The sequence below is a fragment of the Notamacropus eugenii genome, chromosome 4, assembly GCF_028372415.1.
Source record: "Notamacropus eugenii isolate mMacEug1 chromosome 4, mMacEug1.pri_v2, whole genome shotgun sequence".
Taxonomy (NCBI): Eukaryota; Metazoa; Chordata; class Mammalia; order Diprotodontia; family Macropodidae; genus Notamacropus; species Notamacropus eugenii.
In genome coordinates this window covers 153,414,900-153,427,668 of record NC_092875.1, presented here as the reverse complement: position 1 = coordinate 153,427,668, position 12,769 = coordinate 153,414,900, and the positions used below count along the sequence as shown (strand labels likewise).

The window sequence follows — 12,769 nt, the reverse complement described above, 5'->3', positions numbered from 1 at the left end:
AAAAGGGAAAAAAGCAAGACTATAGAAGGTTCCTTTCTTGGTGAAAAGGTATTTTCTTCCCCATCTTTTTGGATGAGGAAGAACAAAGCATACCATCAAAGGAAGACATCAAAGTCAAAACTTCTCCATCCCAAACCTCCAACAAAAAATATGCAATGGTGTCAGACAATGGAAGAGCTCAAAAAGGATTCTGAAAATCAAGTAAGAGTGGTGGAGGAAAAATTGGGAAGAGAAATGAGAGTGATGCAAGAAAATCATGAAAAGCAAGTCAACAGCTTGCTAAAGGAGACCCCCCCAAAATGCTAAAGAAAATAACACTTTTAAAAATAGGCTAACTCAATTGGCAAAAGAGGTCCAAAAAGCCAATGAGGAGAAATATTCTTTAAAAAACAGAATTAGCCAAATGGAAAAGGAGGTCCAAAAGCTCACTGAAGAAAATAGTTCTTTAAAAATTAGAATGGAGAAGATGAAAGGTAAAGACTTTATGAGAAACCAAGAAATTACAAAACAAAACCAAAAGAATGAAAAAATAGCAGACAATGTGAAATATCTCATTGGAAAAACAACTGACCTGGAAAATAGATCCAAGAGAGACAATTTTAAAATTATGGGACTACCTGAAAGCCAGGATCAAAAAAAGAGCCTAGACATCATCTTTCATGAAATTATCAAGGAAAACTGCCCTGATATTCTAGAGCCAAAGGGTAAAATAAATATTGAAAGAATCCACCAGTCACCTCCTGAAAGAGATCCCAAAAGAAAAACTCCTAGGAATACTGTAGCCAAATTCCAGAGTTCCCAGGTCAAGGAGAAAATATTGCAAGTAGCCAGAAAGAAACAATTTGAGTATTGTGGAAATACAATCAGGATAACACAAGATCTAGCAGCTTCTAGGTTAAGGGATTCAAGGGTTTGGATATTCCAGAAGTCAAAGGAGCTAGAATTAAATCCAAGAATCACCTACCCAGCAAAACTGAGTATAATACTTCAGGGGAAAAAATGGAATTTCAATGAAATAGAGGACTTCCAAGCATTCTTGTTGAAAAGACCAGAGTTGAATAGAGAATTTGACTTTCAAATACAAGAATCACGAGAAGCATGAAAAGGTAAACAGGAAAGAGAAATCATAAGGGACTTACTAAAGCTGAACTGTTTACATTCCTACATGGAAAGATAATATTTCTAACTCTTGAAACTTTTCTCAGTATTGGGTAGTTGGAGGGATTATATACTTATATACAGAGAGAGGACACAGGGTGAGTTGAATAGGAAGGGATGACATCTAAAAACATAAAATTAAGGGGTAAGAGAGGAATATATTGGGAGGAGAAAGGGAGAAGTGGAATGGGGCAAAAAAAAGAGGGAAGAAAAAGCTTTTTCAATGGTGGGGAAAAGTGGGGAGATGAGAGGGAAAAAGTGAAGCTTACTCTCATCACATTTGGCTTAAGGAGGGAATAACATGAACACTCAATTTGGTGTTCTATCTTACACTACAGGAAAGTAGGAGAGAAGGTGATAAGTGGGGTTTTGGGGGGGGACGTTAGAAGGGAAACAGTGGGATACATACAGGCTAAAGGTAAAGATAAAAGACTAGAGCAGAATATATTATGCTTCAGCTGAAATCAAAAAAGCAGGGATAGCAATCCTAATCAGAAAAAGCAAAAGCAAAAACAGATCTAATCAAAAGAGATAAGGAAGGAAACCATATCCTGCTAAAAGGCACCATAGAAAATGAAGTAATATCATTACTAAACATATATATATCAAGTGGTATAGCATCCAAATTCTTAGAGAAGCTAAGGAAATTATAGGAAGAAATATATAGTAAAATTATACTAGTGGGGGAACCTCAACCTTCCCCTCTCTTAACTTGATAAATCTAATCCCAAAATAAATAAGAAGGAAGTTAAGGAGGTGAACAGAATTCTGGAAAAGGTAGATGTGAAAGTCTTCTGGAAAAAACTGAGTGGGGAAAGAAAGAAATATACATTTTCCTCAGCAGCAAGTACAAGGCACATACACAAAAACTGACCATGTGCAAGGGCATAAAAATCTCACAATGCAGTGAAGAAAGACAGAGATAGTCAATGCATCCTATTCAGATCATGATGTAAGAAAAATTATATGTAATAAAGGACCAAGGAATGATAGACCAAAAGCTAACTGGAAATTAAATAATCTAATCCTAAAGAATGAGTGGGTCAAATGCCAAATCATATAAACAATCAATAACTTCATTTAAGAGAATGACAATAATAAGACAACCAACTTATGCAATAGAGATAAGGTAGTTCTTAGAGGAAGTTTTATATCTCTGAAAGCTCACATGAATAAAATAAAGAGGAGATCAATGAATTGGGCATGCAACTGAAAAAGCTAGAAAAAAGAACAAATTAAAAATCCCCAATTAAATATCAAATTAGAAATACTGAAAACCAAAGGAAAGATTAATAAAACTGAAATTAAGACAACTACTGATCTAATAAATAAAACTAAGAACTGGTTTTATGAAAAAACCAGTAATACTGATAAACCTTTGGCCAATCTGATTTTAAAAAAGAAAGAAGAAAACCAAATGATCAGTATCAAAAAATGAAAAGGGTGAATTAATCTCCAAATGAAAAGGAAATTAATACAATAATTAGAAATTATTTTGCCCAACTATATAACCAAAAATTTGACAATCTCAGTGAAATGGATGAATATTCACAAAAATATAAATTGTCCAGATTAACAGAAGAGGAAGTCAAATAGTTAAATAACCCCATCTCAAAAAAGAAAACTGAACAAGCCATCAATGAACTCCCTAGGAAAATATCTCTAGAGCCACATGAATTTATAAGTTAATTCTATCAAACATTCAAAGAACAGTTAATTCCAATACTATATTGATTAATTGGGAAAACTGGAGGAGTCCCACCAAATTCTTTTTAGGATACAAACATGGTGCTAATAGCACCTAAACTGGGAAGAGACAAAACAGAAAAAGAAAATTATAGATCAATTTTCTTAATGAATACAGATGCAAAAATTTTAAATAAGATATTAGCAAAAAGATTACAGCAACTCATCATGAGAATAATACACTTTGTTCTGGTAGGATTTATACCAGGAATGCAGAGCTGGTTCAATATTAGGAAACCTATCAGCATCTCTGATCATATCAACAACAAAACTAACAGAAAATATATAACTATCTCAAAAGATGCAGAAAACCTTTTGATACAATACCTATTCCTATTGAAAACACTGAAGAGCAGAGGAATAAATGGAGTCTTCCTTAAAATAATAAGTAGCATCTACCTAAAATCATCAGTGTGTAATGAGGATAAGTCAGATGTATTTTCAATAAGATTGGGGGTGAAACAAGGATGTCCATTATCACCACTGTTGTTCAATATGGTACTGGAAATGTTAGCTTTAGCAATAAGAGAAGAAAAAGAAATAGAAGGAATTAGAATAGGCAAAGAAGAAACTAAGTTATCACTCTTTGCAGATGATATGATATACTTAGAGAATCCCAGAGATTGAAATAAAAAACTACTTGAAATAATAAATAACTTTAGCAAAGTTGCAGGACACAAAATAAACCCACACAAATCTGCATTTCTATATATCACTAACAAAGCCCAATAGCAAGAGATAGAGAATTCCCATTTAAAATTACTGTAGACATTATAAAATATTTGAGAGTCTACCTGTCAAAACAAATCTAGGGACTATAAGAATACAATTACAAAACACTTCGCACAAATAAATTCAGATTGAAATAATTGGAAAAATATCCGTTGTTTGAGGGTAGGCTGAGCTAATATAATAAAAATGACTATTCTATATAAATTAATTTAATTATTCAGTGCCATACCAATCAAACTACCAAAACACTATTTTATAGAGCTAGGGAAAAAAATATAAAAATTCATCTGGAAGAACAAAAGGTCCAGAATATTAAGGGAATTAATTAAAAGAAATGCTAGGGAAGGTAGCCTAGCCATACTAGATATTAAATTATATTTATAAAGCAGCAATCATCAAAATTACTTGGTACTCACCAAAAAATAAGAGGAGGTAGGTCAGTGGAATAGGTTGGGTACACATGACACAGTAGTCAATGGCTATAGCAGTCTACTGTTTAATAAACCCAGGGACCCCAGCTTCTGGGATAAGAACTCACTGTCTGACAAAAACTGTTGGAAAAACTGGAAAACGGTATGGCAGAAACTGGGTATAGAACATGCGTGACACCATATACCAGAATAAAGTCCAAATGAGTAAACAATCTAAGTATAAAATCTGATACGATAAACAAAGTAGGGAAGCAAGGAATAGTTTATTTGTCAGATTTATACAGAATGGAGGAATTTATGTCCAAACAAGCGATAGAGAACATTGTCAAATGCAAAATGGATAGTTTTGACTACACTAAATTGAAAAATTTTTGCACAAACAAAGCCAGTGCAACCAACATTAGGAGGGAAGCAGAAAACTGGGAAAGAATTTTTACGAGTATCTCAGATAAAGGTCTCATATCTAAAATATATAGAGAATTGAGTCAAATTTACAATAATACAAGTCATTCCCCAGTTGATAAATGATCAAAAACGGGAAAAGGACCCACATGAACAAAAATATTTATAGCAGCTCTTTTTGTGGTGGCTGAAAACTGGAAATTGAGGGAATGCCCATCAACTGTGGAATGGCTGAGCAAGTTGTGGTATATGAATGTAATAGAATACTATTGTGCTGTAAGAAATGACAAACATGTACTTCAGAAATACTTGGATAGACTTATACGAACTGATGTTGAGTGAAGTGAGGAGAACCACAAGAACATTATACACAGTAACAGCCACAGTGTGCAAGGACTGTTTGTGATAGGCTTAGTCCTCCACAGCAAGGCAAGGATCTTAAAATATTTTCAAAGGACTCATGAAGCAAAATACCATCCACATTCAAAGAAACAATTAGAGAGTCACAACGTTGAATGAAGCCAACTATTTTCTCTTTTGTTACGTTTGGTTTTGTTTAGTTTTACTCATGCTTTCTTCCTTTCATTTTAATTATTTTATGCAACATAACTAATGTGAAAATGTGTTTAATAAGATAGTATGTACAGAACTTCCCCTATTCTCCCTCTTTTGTCCTGCCTCTGAGAAATGGGCCTAGGGGGTATTTATTTCTGTTCTGTGCTACGTCCTCCTCAGTTTCAGGTGGCAGAAGCGATCTACACAGGACTCAGATGTTAGAACCATGATGATCTTTGAGTCAGGCAGGATGGTGCACTTGGTCAGCCTAACATGGAAGCCAGGGTACCTGAAAACTGAGGCCATGGGAAGTTTTGGACTTAGAACTGGGACTGTGCTCTGTAACAGGTCTAAGATACAACTTTTCTCTCCCCAAAGACTGAGGTGGTACACAAATGGGGAAGTGTTATGACTCCCATATGTTAGGGAAATAAATTTATGTATTTGTGATTACACATTAGGAAGTAAATATTTATATGAAAAAAAGCTAAAAAAAGACTTTATAGATATTAGATAATATATATACATAATAGTAATTTTGACATCCTTAATCAGTAATAATTTTGTCTATGGTTATTTCTAGTTATTAGGTATCTTACTGTTCAGACATCTCAAGAATATATCCTTCAATGCTTTGGAAACTATGCTGCCTACAGCATGGATTTATTTTTGGTGCGCAGTTATATTGCTATTATCATCAGTCCTTTTTGTTTTCCTTGTCATTAATATTTCTTCTTCATGTAAGACACTAAGAATCCAAGGTCACTTCTATGACTCCCAGATACAACACTGGAGGAGTAAGATTTTGTGTAGTGCACAAAGTAACAAAAATTAAATTAAGAAAGTGTGAAAGTTCTTAGAGCAAATACTAGAATGAAAAGGCATGGGAATGGTTTATAATCAATCAAACTACCAATCATTTTATGTTAATGAGTCTTGCCAAAGAGGTTAAGGTCGGTGGAAGAGTTGGCTCAATTGTTTCAAACTTTATTAACCTACTTTTTTGCATTCTTAATTGCTATAAATATGAAATCAGTATAATTTAGGTTTTTTGTATAAATTCAGAATATGTAAAACAATTGCCTAGGTCAAAAATTTTTACATTACTCAGTAAGCCTTAGAAATATATGGAGAGAAATTGAGAAATCATTTTTTTTTCTGGACAGGAGAAATAAAGCATAAAGGTGAACTCTTTAAACAGAGCTTTAACAGAGTTTTAATTAATTGAAAAGGCTTAGCCAAAATAAGACAACAATCTCAAATTTACTATATTCTTCCTCTCTTTGATTCCTGATAGGTTTTCTGAGTAACTGGCCAGTAAAGAAATAAAATTATATCAAAAGTTAGTTTGCGATTATATCATGACATTGAACAATGGTATAATCGATGAATGCTAAGCTTGAAATTGGGAAAATCTAGGTTTAAAGTCTCCCTTTGAAATGTAATGTGCTTCATGACCACAAAAAATCAGTCTCACCTTATTTTACAATCTGTAAAATGAGAACAATAATATCCCTAGTCTCTCCTCATGCTATGAGAAGCAAATGAGATAATGGATGTAAAACACTAAGAAAAATGAAAAGAGATATATATGGTATGAGCATTATAACTGGTATAGATGCTCCCTTCACAGATCTAAATTCTTTCAAGTTCATGGCCCAATGGTCCATGCATGGTCCAATAATGCATTTATTCAGGGATCTGTTGATTAGTTTCTGTGTTCTTCGTAAAGATGATGTTCAAGCATAAGATATAGTGTGGCACCTGCATTGTATCTGAAGCTTTTATAGCTTGGCAGAAACTGACAGCGCTTGCAATCCCCAATGGCATACCCAGGTTTTGTATTGTGACAAAGTATTAGAGGAGATTCTTGAAAAGTTTTTTTTTTTTTAACAGACAATAGGAAATCATTCTGATTCCTTCCAATAGGAAGGCATTCTGATGGAAATCCACTTGTAAAGGTAAAAATAATTTTTAATTTATAACTTTTTGAACATAACTTCTTCAGCCACAAAACTGACTTACTTGCTGTTTCCTAGATCTCCTGTCTCCATGCCTTTGGAAGGAATTGTCACTTATGCATAAAATGTATTCCTTTCTCACCTCTATGCCTTAGAATCCTTACCTTTCTTTATGGCTCAGTTCAAGAGCCACCTCCTATAAGACAATTATTCTAATCCTCCAATTTACAGTCTCTTCCTTCCTCCCACCCTGGAAATTATTTGTCCTGTGTTTACTTAACTGTTTTCTTGCCCTCTCCCAAAAAGGATGTTAGCTCCCTGAAGATAGGGGCTATTTTGTCTCAGTGCCTAGCAGAGTGTCTATTGAATGATAAAATAAAAGCCTGATGAATGAACAAAATGCTGTATTTATAGTCAAGAAAACTGATTCAAATCCTGCCTTTGACCCTTACTTGCTATATGACTATGTTCAATCACTTATTTATGGGAAGACAAGATCTTAAGCTGGAAAGGGTCTCAGAGACCATTGAGTCCAATCCTTCATCAGATAAATGAGGAAACTGAGTGAAAACGGAGGTTAAATAACATGCCTGAGGTGATGGAGAGTTGCATACCCTTTGAGCCTCTACTCTCACTTGTGAAATGTGGAAAATCAGAAGTGTAGCACCTACCACAAAGGTCTGTTAGGAGGATCCAATAGATAACGCATAGAAAGCACTCTGAAAACTTGAAAGCACAATATAAATGTTGATCATTGTTAGTAATGAAATAACATATATAAAATTCTCTGAAAACCTTAAAGCACTACTATATGAAGGCTAGTGATCATTGTGTGCAATCCTTTCAACAGTGTAAATCAAAACATTTCATTCTTTTTGACTTTTGTCCATGTACTCCCATAAATCCTCCAGAGATGATTTAATTAATCACTCCCGGTCTTCTGAAACCTTCCAACATTTGGAGGTGGCTTTTGACACTGGTACCAGTAAAGAACTCTAGCTATCCATCTGTTATATATCCCCCTCACACACCTCCATCTACTTTTCAGATCCTAACTGGCTGGAGGATGTCTTTTAGGTCCCTCTTCTATGTAAATCATCATTTAAAATACATTGCGAGCTACTCCTACCTACAATGCATTTCTCCATTCCCCTTTGGGTAACTCACAATTTTTTTATTTTGAGATCATAATGTTCCCATAATTCACAGCTATACTGAAAAAATAATGCTATTAAAATGATATGTCTTTGGAGTCAGAGAGAAGCTTATATTGTTGAAAGATATGATGTTTCTTCGCTAGAAAGCAGCCTACCCTCTTCCTTCTATTCAATTCTGAGTCTGTTTACAGTGTCTGCCTAAGATATGTGGTCTGACTGTCCATCCAAATGCATGCCACATATTTAGAAATGGGCATTCTTTATCTACTTCTTTTTTCTATTTGTACTACTCTGTACACTTCTGAGTGACCACAATTCTCAGTGAGATGATCCTGAAGAATTCATTCACAAACAGAACATTAGAGGACCTCAATCACTCTAGGGAATTCTTCTTCTATTGGACTCTAAACAGTTTATCTTTCATGACAGTTATGAACAGCTTTGGTAAGTATATCTGCCTATTTCATTCCTAGCTTGATATTGACAATCAGAAGTTAATGAACAAAAATTATTTCTGAAGCTGCACCGATAAAAGAATCTTGTATGATTATCAAGGGGATCCATTAAGGCTAAAGTTTGCTCTATTATGTAACAAATTGTATATCTGTTGCATTTTGAGTTATTTATACAACTCTTCAGAAGCAATCTTTCTATAGAAAATCAATTGTGAAAGCCCACAGTTGTCAAATTTTCATCAAGGGAATTTCATGTATAGATTTATATAATATCTATATCTATGTATATATATATATATATATATATATATATATATATAAAATATAGTATAGCAAAAAACTGAAGAGGAAACACTGACTCAGTGTATATTAGCAGAAAAACATTAGAAACAGTAACATTGTGGGCAGTATGTGGACAAAGCACAAGGGCTCAGTTTCTGAACACAGACTCCTTTGAAAATTTTGTTTTAAAATAACATTAAAGTTTTTTTTTTAATGGCAAAAACTGGGATGGAAAGAAAACTTGGGAAAACACGAGCCAAAGGACAGAAGACAAAAAGAGATTTAAGAGGGAGAGGCTGCTATAAGTGCATCTTCAGAGGTTTAAGTTGTACTAACGTTTCCTGAATTATGAAACTCACAGCATCCATAGCTGAAAGCCAGGAAACCGACAGGCAGGAACAAAGGGACCTCTTTGAGCAGCATATGCACTGACCTGCAAAAGTTGTGTTGCTGTGGCTCTCTGTTCAGGACTCTTCACTAAGCACTTCTTGACAAAATCTGTGAACTCATCAGACCAAAGTTCTGGTTTCCGAAATGTTGGTGGTGGATTTGTGGGAATCATAAAAATAGCCTAGAAAAAAAAATTAAAATTCCAAATCAACAGATGAAAAAAAATCTGCAAAAATTCACAAGAACACAGTCAAATAAACAAATCTCCTTAACCACCTTGGTTATCAGACTCTGAATCTGAAGAACAAATTTTAACTGATCTAAGATCTCCAGTAAAATTTAAATTCAGGAAGCAAGTCCATATGCTACCAATGTAGCCACTTCCCATTAAATTTCCTCTATTTAAACTGCACCTCATTGAGCACATCATTCCTTATTTTATCTATTACTACTGATCAGTCTCCAGAGAAGATTTTTCATTTTTGACAATCTTAACAAACTAAAGGCATTTCCTGGTTAAAAACATTCCTCTTAAATTCTGCTGCTGAAAGCCAAATATACTTCCCATCTCTTAATTATATGTAAGTTTATGTACAAGCATAGTACTCTAAAAGGCCAATAGCAGTCTAATTTTCCTCAATGATCACAAACAATCCATGTGATTAAGATATTATGGCTGTGATTTAAAATAAAATTTGACAAGAAAATATTTTCAATTCACTCCATATTTTGATATGGAAGAGATGACCTTTGATATCTCTACTCTTTCTCTTTTACATCTTTCCCAATGCAGCAAGAATAATCTCTCTTAAGCATGGATGTGCTTGTGTTATTCTTCTGTTCAAATGTATTTAAGGACTCTTTTAAGTTCAAACTTTTCAGCCTGGCACCTATAATGGTCATTTAAATGGGAAGATCTTTCCCATTCATTAATAGGCCCATGTGACCTGCTAGGACACCTGGAAGCCTGAGTCACATGAGTCTAAATCACATGGAATGGAAGGTGGAATTGGAGCGGAGCTGAGAAGTTGGTCAAGGAGAGTCAGAACTGGGAAAGGCAGCTGGCTAGCCTGAGTGAGAGAGCTCTCTTGTGATTTATTTAAGGGAGCTAGTTTGTGGGAAGCCTTGCCTTCTGCATTATTATTGTGTACAGATTTCTTGATTACTATGATGGATTTAGCTTTCTGGTGTTGGGGTTTGGCTTTCTGGCATCTGAATAAATCTTTGGGTTCTGTCTTCCATGCGGAGAGTCTGTTATATTTTGTGATTCAGAACTGTGCCAGCATATTCATAGCCACTGTAGGTGCTGTGAATACAGTATTGGTGCTACAGCACCATACTCTTCCAATCACATTTTATATTATTCCCCTCTACATCTATAAGCTTGCCAAAATGGGCTGCTCTCTAGCCTGAAACATGACCGACCTACGCTTGTCTTCTTAGATGTCTTTTCTCTCTTATCTCTGGAGTAGCCCTTCTTTGCTTCCTCACTGAATTCCTACCATTTAAAATACAATTTAAATGTTGTTTATTTTTCTACAAAGACTTCCTTGGATTGTCCCCCTCATCTGTCTAGTCATATATCTCTTTGCATCTCATATAGAGCTTTGTTTTGCAATAGCTAATACGCATATCAGTGAATATGTATATTATGGTATATTATGTATATTTATGGTGCTCTGTGTTTGTGATATATCCCTTACTAGTCTATAAACGTCATAAAAATCTATCTAAACTTTGTCTCTCCCTTAGAACCTAACATGGTGTTATAGTAGGCAATTAATAAGGATCTGTTACTGCTCTACTAAAAACCATAATTAGCACTTAATAAATTATAAAACTTCAATACTTTAACATAACATACACACACACACACACACACACACACACATGCACACACCTTGAAATAATGGAGGAAAATGTACAAAAAAATTAACTGAATGAAGTAAAAGGAAGAAAGAAAGTATTTTGTAAACATTCTGGTTTATAGATCACATTCCAGCAATAATTTTAACAATTTTTTTAAATTAGGAGCAATTGCCAATAGTAACTTCATGTGGAATTTTTTCATTTTTTTAATGGCTTTTTTCTAGAGGAAACATTGTGAATGTAAAGAGCCAAGTACTAGGAGTCTATCTAGTAATACATAGAACATTTGTAGGCCTCATTTTCCTGATTAGCAAAATGAAAGACTTTATTAGATAACCTCTCATGTGCCTTTTGGTTCCATAATTCTAGTATTCTAATCAGTTTTCTGAGTTGACAAAATTAATTTATTAGTCTTATTAGAAAACAATGCCTCTCTTCTCAAGAAAGGAATATAAAGATGGAGACTGCAGGTATCTTTCTTATCATATTATAACCTGTGATTACAAACTTAAAATTGAAGATAACTGAATAAGCTGCTGCATAAAATTGATGTACTGCTGAAATAATTTTGCTTAACAGTTTTATAAATGCAAGTCAGATTTTCAAGAAATAAAGAAAACTTACACAATTTGTAAAAGAGGAATCATTTATGCACTATAATTCAAAATTTTAATTTAAAGTAAGGTTCACTGGTAATACAGTAATCTGAAAACACAAAATAATTAATAACATAGGCTACGTAGCAGAGGTCCAAAGATAACCTACTATAATGAATAGGTAAGAATAATCAATAACCAATTTAATAAGAGATATGTAAATGAGGAATTCTGTCTGTTGGTGATATTTATATCAACTAGTAATTTTGTTTATTATAAATATTTACTTTTAGCAAATCCTTTCTTTATAAACGAGCATTTCTAAACATATAAGAGGTCAATTGCCTGTGACACATAAACTAGGCTTTAAAGCTTTACCTGATCACATGATATCTAACTCAATGGTCATAAGTAGGTCAGGGTGGATGGAAAAGCAAGAGGGATATTTCTGAATCTATATGGATGTGTACATACACATACCAGTCAGGTTTAATGCAAACAAAGGCATCTTGCAGACTTGGCTAAGTAACAACAGGACTAAACGTTGCTTGACCTTTTCTACAGTGGCTGTGGCTAGATTAGAAATGTCTAATAGCTTCTCAGCAGGGGATAAAGCTATCTCACTCCTTATATGTTTGTGTGTGTGTGTGTGTGTGCATGTGTGTGTGTGTGTGTGTGTGTAAAAACTGCCTGAAAACATACAGTACAGTTTCAGTAGACATGTATAGGTTATAGACACATTTAACACAAATGAATTTGTATGCCTAATATCTTCATAATAATAATAATAATACCAGCATAAGGATACTAGGTCATCACTGTGGATTCTATAGTTGAAGATGAATTGCCTAACATTAAAAGAAACTTTCAGATTATGTGTAGAAAAAATATAAAGGGAAAACAGTAAATACAGTGAATTGTCATGGATTTATTATCATATACCCACATGATTATCCTCAAATATTGCTTGTCCACTATACATTAGGGAACATTTTCCAGTTATATTTCTGAAATTTTTTTTTTGCGATACACTTT

General features: G+C 34.0%; 1 protein-coding gene across 16 annotated transcripts in view; it reads right to left on the bottom strand.

Moving 5' to 3' along the window:
- STK3 (serine/threonine kinase 3) overlaps positions 1–12,769 on the bottom strand; it is a 548,351-nt gene that overhangs the window by 233,426 nt on the left and 302,156 nt on the right. For all 16 annotated transcript variants that reach the window (XR_011965838.1, XM_072603417.1, XM_072603412.1 and 13 more), the window contains one exon: positions 9,313–9,450. Coding sequence is in view for 15 of the 16 variants with exons in the window: in XM_072603417.1 (XP_072459518.1) it covers positions 9,313–9,450 (138 nt within the window). In the remaining variant the exon portion in view is untranslated. The remainder of the gene's footprint in view (positions 1–9,312; positions 9,451–12,769) is intronic.